This window comes from Dermacentor andersoni, chromosome 4 (assembly GCF_023375885.2).
Source record: "Dermacentor andersoni chromosome 4, qqDerAnde1_hic_scaffold, whole genome shotgun sequence".
In the NCBI taxonomy this organism is placed as follows: Eukaryota; Metazoa; Arthropoda; class Arachnida; order Ixodida; family Ixodidae; genus Dermacentor; species Dermacentor andersoni.
The window spans coordinates 45539721-45550575 of NC_092817.1; the positions used below are offsets into that span (position 1 = coordinate 45539721).

At 46.9% G+C, this 10855-nt stretch overlaps 1 protein-coding gene across 1 annotated transcript in view; it reads left to right on the top strand.

The window, feature by feature from the left end:
• LOC126537043 (uncharacterized) overlaps window positions 1–9144 on the top strand; it is a 62424-nt gene extending 53280 nt beyond the window's left edge. The window contains exons 2-3 of the mRNA XM_050184157.2: window positions 389–670; window positions 5745–9144. Coding sequence (XP_050040114.1) covers window positions 389–670; window positions 5745–6116 — 654 coding nt within the window. The 3' untranslated portion in view covers window positions 6117–9144. The remainder of the gene's footprint in view (window positions 1–388; window positions 671–5744) is intronic.
• Window positions 9145–10855: the final 1711 nt, after the last annotated feature.

A 10855-nucleotide genomic window follows, 5' to 3' on the forward strand; every position in this document is an offset into this window, starting at 1 on the left:
TTGTGCTGAGGGAACAGTGTTCTAAATCAGCCGTCAGACCAACTTGAGTCACTGAGTGTGTGGCAGTGGGTACACGCTGCTGTTCAATGGATCTCTTTGATGCGAACTTGGAGCAGTAGGTATGTGCCACGTATTGGTGTGTGCAGCTCTTCAACGAACCTGACGCCAACTTGGGTCACTCGGCATGTGCCACTAGCTATATGCCGCGCTCTTCAGTGAACCTTTTTGACGTGTCAATAAAGCTTGTTTCTCTCTCTCTCTCTCTCTGTCTCTCTCCTTGACGTGGGAATGTTCCTGGGAAAGATGTTTTGCGGTATCCGGACTCTTGCGTCCGACCACATGACATACGAAGGCACAAACGGGACCTTTGGCTTCGCTTTCTCTGCAGGTGGCCCTTGTATCCTGCTTTGCGTCCGTCACGTTAGCGGCCCCGCCCGCTCACGGCCCACCGCCGCCGCCACCGAGGCGGCCGAGCCCGTACTCGGCGTTCCGCAGTATCCGGCCCCCCGTGTGGTTCCGCGTGGAGCCCTCAACCAGCCGCCGAGCCGAAAGCTTCGTCGAGGTGCCCAACCTGGAGTCTCCCGGCGGAGACTTTGTGGGGCACCCGCTGGACTACGGCAGCAGCCTGAACTTCGGTGGCCCACTTGCCACCACCGTGGGTAAAGTGAAGGTAGGCGAGGGAGAGATTGCAAGGAACCCGCAAAAGATTGATGGTCGTAAGTCTGGCATGGTGCACATCTAGCAACGACGACATACGAAGCCGTACGTGCAGACATGGGCGAACACTTATAACTGCACCGAAATTTAACAGTAGTGTCCTGTGTAAGCCACCCTACTTGAGAACAAAGAAGCATAGGCGTTGCTCTCCCAAGTGTCAATCACGTCACGCTCCTCATGACAATGTCCGCGGCGCGAACGCACGTCGGGATTGAGAGAAATACTGGAAGATTAGCGGATCCTGCAACCGCAAGGTGTGTGACGTACTTAGGAGTATTTCTTGTCGGACTAGTTTGTGAAACATAGTTATGAGAAGAGGGACCCAAATTGACATGACATACACAGAGAAGGACAGAGAATACAATACAGAAGTGTGTTGTACGCGCTCCTATGCATCGCACGCATGGCCCATTGGCGATCGTAATGGCTGAATTTTAATTAAGAAGTGGTTCGCATGGGCGAAATTCATGTGGTCATGGTGTAAGCATATGTTGTCGCGTTTGTTAAGGCCGCGTGTAGTGCTGAAAGTGTACATAGCTAGTAAAAGGCACGTGCACGTTGCCAGTACTGTGAACGAAGCGCCTTCGCAGGGACTTAACCTTGGAAGTTTTCGTAAGTGACTTGTAATGCGCGAAAAAAGAAGTTGAGCAAGGTGTCCACCTTTTCGCTAGAATGAAATGGGATGTTCCGGAAATATCCGGCAAGTGTAGGGGAAGGCAGTGATAGACAGCGGTGCGCAAGGCACAGTGCGACGAATTATACGGGATGACGCGTCACAAACAGAAAATTCATATTGCGATAAAATTGAGTTCTCATATAGGCGCCTTTATCAGCGGGACGTGCTCGGTCCGTGGACAAACCTTTGTGTTGCAGCCGACAAAGGGGTTTTTGGCGTTAGTTCTCACAGGCGGCACGAGATGCAATGAGGGCTTTGTACTTGGCTTTGAATATATGTGCGTGCTTTTATCCTGTGCGCATGAATGTTCATAAGCTGCGTTTCGTGTCACCTTTCATCAGTTTTTAAAGTGGAGAAGCGTTGAAAAACTGCGGCCAGATTAATTTCTTCAGCTTTCATTAAAGAAAGGAAAAATATCTTCAGCTTCCGTCATCACAGTCTGTACACGAGTTACAACATGAAATCGCGGGACGAAATATATTCCGCACGATTATATGCCTCTGCTGAACTATATGTGACCGGTGGGTACCCGTCCATACAGCACAAATGACCAATTTATACAAGAGAAAGGAATTGAATAAGGGAAGAAGACTGTACATTGAAAAGAAGACAAGAGGAAAATGCCACGTTGGCTTTTGGTTTCTTTCGTGGAGGCGTGGAATAATCGACGCAAGGACGACGAAAGGGACGGTCACGTTTTCACTATAGTCGGGTACAACTTTAGAAGGCAGCAGCTTTTGCCCCTGAAAGGCGGATGCAGACGAGCCTCCACCAATGGGCGCGCTCTAGAGCGACGTCGTGAGCCAGATTGTCGGTGAGCCCACCGACGGAGAAGATTGCAGCTCGCTCTTCGAACTGGGCGAATCGCGTCAGCGAGACTATCTCTTTAGTCGCAGAGGCATTCGGGTGCCGCACTTCGGTCATCTGAGTGGGGCCTCTCCTGAATTCTTAAGTTGTACTCGACTACTGAGAAATACAATGGTTAACGAAAACTTCAAAGGTTAACGCAAGTGCAGGTTCGGCGTCCTTTCACAGGTAAAATGCAAGCAAGAATTGGAGTTCACCTGAAGATAGCACGAATCTAGACGGGAAGCCCACTTGGGCTATAAAAAACCTGACGTTGTTGACATCTCTACCTTCTCTTTCCCTCAGGGGGGTTCTCAACGAAGAGGAACCGCAAAGGGTTTTTTCCTTTGGAGTGTGGTGCTTTCGTCAAGCGGGTGCCAACTTTATATTACACGGAACCTATTTTACCATGCAGATTTCCACAGAACACGAATTGAATTCTGGGGTTTTACGTGCCCAAAGCACTATTTGATTATGAGGCACTCCGTAGTGGGAGACTCCGGATTAATTCTGCAGAACTCATTTACATAATACAGCTGTGTATGACAGGTGTGTGCTATCCTTGCGGCTAGTTCCACTGCGACCAGTAGCGTGAGGGTAGGCACACAGAACGAACAATAGGCTAAGATGGGTGTGTACCGTTGGCACGGTTGGAAGCTGGTGGTCACTTCGCGGCATATTATTGCGACTTATGATCGCGGCTTGCCACGGGCACTTGAGTACTCGCTTCAATTATGCAAATGCCGCTGCTACAAGTGTTATAGTGCAATTTTCTCGCCAATAATACTACTGGAAGGCGCGCTGAACGTCGTTTCGGCGAACGACTCTTCACGGGCGTAATGATTTTGTTGCTGGAGATTGAAACAATGGTGCTTCTGGAGTGCTTGTTCCGGGAGATAATTGCGCACGATCAATCGCGGTCTTGTTTTGCTCCTGCGTGCCTCAAAGTCGTGTGCTATACCGGAACCCTTCGCTCGCGTGCCCGTTGCACAAGGCTTCCACTTAGCGCCATTCCTACTCACACACGCACACGTGGTGATCGCACCTGTTTCCTGGTCGTCCGGCTTTTCCCGCTGACAGCCAGCGATCGCAGTGGCCTAACCTATCATTAATGCGAGCTGAGAGCTTGATGTCGACTCGGCCTTGTAATGTGCCGATTCTTTATTGTTCCCCTGCGGTATTTACGTCGATTTGTCTTACTACGTTTACGGCGGCGGTGACATGAATGGCCACGTGGTTGGTCCTCCGACCGCTATTATATTCATCATGTCTTCGGAAAAGTGATTGGCATAATTAAGGGTTGACGGGGCTCGCGTCAAATTTTGGGGATGGGGATCGATTAATGATGCGTTTGACTGGACGATTTGGTCAATGATTGCTAATACGCTTGAGCACGGCATCTCGACGTATCTGAGCATCGCAACCAGTTACAGCACAGAACCGTGAAAAATAATGATTTTATGTGCTGTAATACCCTCTAAAGAACAGCATCGGGGCCATTAACACAAACATATAAATGCCAGAGGAATGAATTGGTTTCGTACATGCAGCGTGATAGCAACACCATTGTCAGCAACAAATAAAAAAGTAATAGATTTCATCAAAGTTCCAGGCACGTTGAAGGAGTTGTATCATACAACTTTGCGACTTTGACTTAAACGTGTTTTATTGCCTTTAACAACGCCATTGATGTTGCATGAAAGATCACTTCTGTGCTTTATGTGCATCTTGAAGGCAAATAGATTCTGTGAGCACTTGCGATTATACATAAGTGAACATTTATCTGCGCATGTACGTGCCCCGTCTTACTTTTTATTAATAACATATATATATATATATATATATATATATATATATATATATATATATATATATATATATATATATATATATATATATATATATATATATATATATATATACATACAATATACATACACACACGCCAACCAGCTCAAAAGAAGAAACTTTCACCTAGTCGATTACCAGCGCACTGTCGTTAGCTTGATTACCGCTGGTCTTTTATTACTTCCTTGTTCACTATACTCTGCAAGCTGCGCTGATCAATGCCACGTGTCGATCGCGCGGAAAGTCTGTGCATGCTACACAGAGCATGTAAATGAGAAAGCAGTGTGCTTTTTTTTTTGTTTAATTTCGAGGCGCAGTACTTTACGGCATAGCAAAGAAAAAAAAAAAAACTTATAGATATGATCTTGCGTCCTGCAGGAAATCCAGTAAGGCTTTGTAATTACAGTTAACTTGACTCCGCTTGCTGAAGTCAGCATGCCTATACGCACCGGAAAGACGGCTGGCTGCATATAAGCATGCTCACTGACAGCTGAAACTAAGATGAAAGCGTTACTGAACGTCTTCGTTTTGACTTCATTATGCACGAGTGCATCCCAACAGGATAGTGTCTCGCCACTGCAATGCCACTCGCATTGCTTGCGCTGCATATTATTAACGACGGCACAAAACAATCAACTACTAACATCCAAGTGATGCGTTCGTTCACTTCATTGGTGCTATGTACAGCTTCGAATGTCTTGTCGTCACAAATTCAGCACCAACTACGAGCCGGCACCGAAGGAGCAGCGATGATTAGTACAGCGTCCGTGACCAATGTGCAAGCGCGCCTTATTGGGATTCGCATCTTTGTCGGCTTAAAAATCTGTTGTACTGTGTGCTACCCATATTACTCGGCGATGGAAAGCGGTACAGTTTAGATCGTTAATAAAATTGTCGTTTGCATGCATGTTCACACGTAGCAACTTTGTGCACGTCTGAACAATGCTATTTAAACGCATGAACTAACGGGCGGCGCGCTGTTTGCAAGCGGGTATGTGTTAACAAAAGCAACAGCAATAAAGAGCTCACAGATGATCAGCTAGACCCAACTGTCGCTGCTCAAGCGTTTGATTCCTCAACAGCGACAACACTTGTGCTAGTACTCATGCGCTCACCACCTGCCCGCCAGAGTGCAGGAGATGTGGAAGAATACGTGCTTCGGCGCTGTTACTAAGTGCTTTGAGCTCAATTCATCAGCCGGGCATTGGCGAGGTGTGTTTATTAGGGCCTGTGATGTGTTCTGTGTGTGTCTTCCTTTCTTTTTTTTTTTGTGGCTGTGCCCTTGCGCTACATGATGTCATCAAGTTGTTAATAAGCTTCGCAGAAATGTGCCCGTGGAGCCGCACAGTGCTCTAACAGCGCCACGGAAGCAGTAGTCCCGCTGGCAGAGCATTGGTAAGCGTACGTGATTTCGCACGGAGTGTGCGGTCGGAGCAAGTGTGCGCGGTATTGGGCGCAATCAAGTGCTATTTGAATGTTCTAGGTTGTTAAAAACGAAGAGAGTTGTTCGAAGGTTGTCGGTAACACTCACTTTCTCTGCCGGAAGGAAAAATAAACGCACGGGCGAAATTAACGCGAGAAAGCACGAGGTGTACAGCTGCGGAAACGCAGGGACATTTGGAGAAAGTGTGTTCACAAATTTGCGAAACATCTGCAGGTGCTGGACTACGCGAGTCGACTGAACGCCGAGGGCGGCAGCAACAGCCGCTACGGCAAGCCGCTCGTCAAGCCCTACGAGAGCATCTACGAAAGCAAGTCGCAGGGCGGCCAGAAATACACGAGCGCCACCAAGAAGCAAAAGCAGCTGCCGAGGCCCACTTGGCGGTCGCAGGGCGAGAGCAGCGAGAACGAGATCGAAGGCTCGTCGGTCGGCGGCGGCGATGTCAAGGACGAAGCGTCGCCGGTGCAGCCTTCCCAACTCGAGGACGACCACCTGCCACCCTTTGACTTCGCAACCTCCCGGAGCGGCGAGGAGTCGAGAGAGTCGCCTTTCCCTGAGGCCGGGGAGATGGCGGGGTTCTTCTTCTGATCAACCTATAACGGTGTTCGCCTTCGGCGATTCCGTACTCTTGCCGCCGTTCTCGCTCCTGTTAAAAGCATAGCGAGAGCGAAAGCGAGTGGACCTCCCTTGTAGTGTCGCGACAAAGTACTCCTTCTGACAGGACAGTAGCGCTAGGGTTATTGAGCGGATTTTCTTTGGCTGAAGTACTGCTTCCGTGCCGGGAGTGGAAGGATCGCCGGTGAGACTTAGTGTGGCTGCCGTCTAGGGCGGAGACGATAAAGCATTTGGGTGGTCTGGGAGGTCTTCTCAATGCCGTAAGGTCTGGAAGCTTGGAAAACGTGCACGACGTGGCGCTGGCGGTTGGACAGCCCGTGCGCTCGAATCCAGGCGCCGGCAGGGTGGCAGTGATGCCAAGTGCGTTTACATTCTCAGCACTTGGAACTTTGCGATTGAACCATTAGCGTAAATGTGTGGCGCGACGGCTGTGAACTTAACTGGCCTTTTGTCAGGCAGGCAGCGTTGCTTGAAGCAGTGGTGCGGTACGGATAGCTCCAGTCATGAAGCTACCGGAGGCAGAAGTACTCGTTTTGGTTACATCGGCGGTATTGCATGGCGTAAGTAGCAGTGGGTAGAAGTATATCTGACAGAGTATACTGAAACAGTGCCGACGATGCGCGAACGTATTACGATGGGTGGCAATCTAGCTCGCCATGTTTAGGAATGCCTTGTAACGTTGCCCGTTAATAGCCGTGTAAAACTGAATAGCGTTAAACAAAAATTTCAATGGTAGCGATTAATCTACGAATAGCTAACAACACTTCGCTTAACGTTCTTCCGTTTGTTAGATGGAGGTTTAGAAGTCCTGAGAGTGCAACTATGAACTGCCAAATGAAAGTGTCTTCACAAGGTCTGGCTTCGTTGTGTTAAGAACCGGTGCATTCATCTTTCTTTGCTGGTGCGAAGCCTTGGTCTCTTCGCTTGCCATTCAGGACGCATTACTTATCCTCACACGTACGTACGTGTGTGGGCGGGCGCGTACGTGCAAAAATGATGTAGCAACAACGTAGTGGCTTACCTTCGTGTGGTGCGCGGCGTACCGTTGCAGTCAAACGCCTTGACGCCGTGGCGTTCGAATGCGCGTCGAGATTCCTTTGCCAGTAAAGAGAATAATAATAATAAAAAAAGGTAGAATACTCATGCTTCAATTTCTAGGCCGCGAACAAGACTTGTTACGTCTCTCGCGGAATATGGACGCGAATCCCAATGACCGGCAGAACGACATCTACGCCCTACCTCCACGATTAGCATGCGAAATACATTGAGGACGAGGAAGATAGAATACGCCGAAACCATGGTAGTTTGTGCAACCGCGAAGCGTCTGATAAGATGCGCTGATCCGTCATACGGACAGCAACAGGGGCCCCGTATAGAGTGCGGAAATGTTGCTGCACCAGCTAATCTTTGGCATAGTACATGTCGCCAGATGCACTGATCTTGCAACTCGTCCACTCGTTTACTTTGACTTGGAAATGGCGCGAAGTAGCCCTTGATGTACAAGGACAAAGCAGAAGTTACCGATGACTTGACGACAGCAACTCCCGTTCAATTTGCTGAAGAACCGTGGAGACGCCGTCGAGGGCAACTTTTCATGACTTGCTTTCAGGGAGGTCAAAATGATTTAATTCGGCTTGCAGAGGTATTTGACAGGGAATAAGAAATATGTTTCCTGCGTGACCTGCAAACAAGTAAAGGTGCGCTCGTGCAATCCTGTGGAACTTTCAGGCATTTTCATCTTGTGCAAGTTGCGTTTCCCAACACGGAGGATGACCGTGGTGCACAGAGTCCCCAGAATCGTACGAAACGTCAAATGTATACATGCACTCCCATTTAGTTTTCTAACTTTAACTTTACGTGTGGAACGATAGCGCAAGAATGTCAAAGAAAATTTGGAACAAAGAAAGAAAATAACTTTTAATGGATGTTTGTTATGTTTTCGCTTTTCGGAAAAATAGATAGTATATGTGACCTAGGGCAATGCTTGAAACGCCTTCTTGTGGTGTGAAGATGTTAGTGAGCTCCTGTGCAGTATGTAAAGATTCCCACTAAAGAGTGCATTTTCGCGCGCTCCTAAAATAAATAAAACGTTTTATGACGACAACTTAAGACGCAGTGGCGCCATTCGTAACTATGCAGAATAATATAAAATCCGCATCGGAGAGTCGTACAAATTGCGAAGCATGTTTTACACGCCATCGCCTCAGTATGCCCCATTCTACATAAGGAAAAGCAAGGTTTACTGTCTGAGATTGCGCAGCTGCTTTAAGGTACTCGAGTTTTTGCATGTTCAATTTGAACGCAAGAAAGTTATATTGAAAAGCCATTCTTCCGTAATCGTAGATGTTGTAGGAGCGTTGAATGCTTGTCGATCAAGAAATCTTGACTAGAAGCAAAATCAGGTCGCGATATTTTTAGTGCAGAGCGTGCTGTCCTGTTTTCCTATAAGTGCACCTATGCTTGAAGCAACTTGAAACGTCCTTCCATCTGCTGTATATAGATTATCATCTTGTTTATTTGTGTCGTATCTGTTCTTTGTGGTGTGTAACGGCAGTTTCAATCATAAAGAGTGTGTAATGTTGTGGTTATGGACACGAAAACTGCTCTCATGTTTACGTGCTTGCCGTGCTTTGCAGAAACACCCACACGATTTTTATGAGGGTGAATCACAACAGCTGTTTGTTGTTTCGTGAGATATATTATACTTCTTTTTAGCCTACATCCTAAGAAAAAGAAATGTGAGTCGTGTGCGTGATACTATGTGCCTGATCACAGTGTTGGAATAAACCTTATTTTTACGTACAAAATGAAGCTCTGTTTTTGAGTCTCTCGCTTAGAACAGTCTTATTTCGGAGCATATGCTAGGAAAGCGCTGCCTCAAGTCGAGAAATAAATGTTTTCAGATGTACTTAGTCATTCAAAATCTGTATCGGTAAAAAGTGCCATGACTGCAGCTCTTGTTCCTGCGTTCTCTTTGCGATTGCATTGTTGTTATACGTTTCGTTTTGGGTTCATGACGTGTACGTCCGTACTTCATGTCAAAAACCCTCACCACGTGCTCATGGCAGCGACATGGCGACATTAGGCGGCACAATGTGGTCTGGTGAAGCGAGACATAGATGCCCGGAGACGGCGTGAAGAGGCCAAAAGAGGTGAAAGATGATGATGATGATGATGAAACGACGAGGAGGACGACGACGATAACGACGACGACGACGACGACGACGGTGATAGTGTTTGGAGAAAAGTAATCGCTGCGTTCGTTCGGGGAAGGGGGACTTCCGCTAAGAGTTGTGGGCTAAGCTTACTAATAACTTCGTCTAATGAAAAATAAAAACACACAGACACAACACATGAAGGAAATCTGCGTTCCTCGCTTCTTGTAGGTCGACTGATGGCAACTGAGGCAGGGACATCGCAAAATGTGCCTAGATGTCTGCCTTGGCTTTGAGGCAAATGTGCTTACCTTCACTGCAAAATACGTATAGAGACTATGCAAATTTGTACGAACGACTTTGTTTTATCTGCGAGCTGCCCGAGCCCCTTTGTCATCCTGGTTAAATTAGTAACTTCCAAGTTCGTATTGTCCCTGATGATGATAGCGACAGCGACTGAACTTGCCGCTCTATTTTTTTTTATTGCGTTAGTTTGCCCTACAGCATCAAAATTAATCATGCACATAATTATGAAGCTCTGTCTCCCGCATAAAGCCCAAAAAATAGCGGTGTCTTAGAAGAACTCAATTGATTATGCCACTGAAGAACCATCTGAGAAAGTGAGTCATATTCTGTGATTTCAAGCCAGCCCTTCAGAACCCGCTGTAAAGCTTACGTAATGGAACCCATGACCGGTTAGTGCCCGAAGTCCAGGATGCTCACCATTGTACACTCGAAAATGATCCCAACATGATTGATAAGTTGCTGAAAGGTAATTGAAACATAGTTAGTAATGAGTTCACTGATAGGGCCGCTGGGCTCACCCAGTACACTGCCCAGAAACGGACGCTAAAAAAAAAGAGAAGTAAAGAAAAAGAACAGAAAAAACAACAGCTCTCAGATTAAGGGCTCGTAATTCCACTCCATAGCTGACTGATCCCACTCTCTAGAACTGTTTGTTGCCCGCGAATGTCCGACCTGCTTCCTGAAGCGTCAGCTATACAACATCTCCCGCTGTGGTGCAGCCTTATTGTGTCACTTGTAGCTGGGGGTGTGGCACTCACAAATACCTATTTAATATCAGACTTAAACTTATACATTTAATTTAAATTTTATACTTAAATTTAATTCCAGTCCTCGATAAAAGCTTTGCTAACCATTCGTCCCCAATATGTTTTCGTTAATATTCATTGATATCCTCTGTCTCCCGTTCTTCAAGGAGTACCGACTGCTGGGTTAGTTGGGATTGCACTATAGTTATGGTAATTTAGCGCAAATTAATACGCCGGCACAAAAAAAACAAAGTGAACAAAGACGGGCGCTTAAGGTATACTAAAGGGAAGTGTCCCCGGCCCTCTTCTTTTCTTGATTTACATAAATGACTTACCTTCTTCCATATAATCCAACATCCACCTACTCGCAGACGACTGCGTTATTTATCGTGATGTACACAGCAGCTTGGATCTCTCAGTCTTGAAGTCTGATTTAAACCATATGTAGTCCCGCTGGGAAAAGTGGTTGATGTGCTTTAGCGTAAAAAAAGAAAAAGAAAAAGAA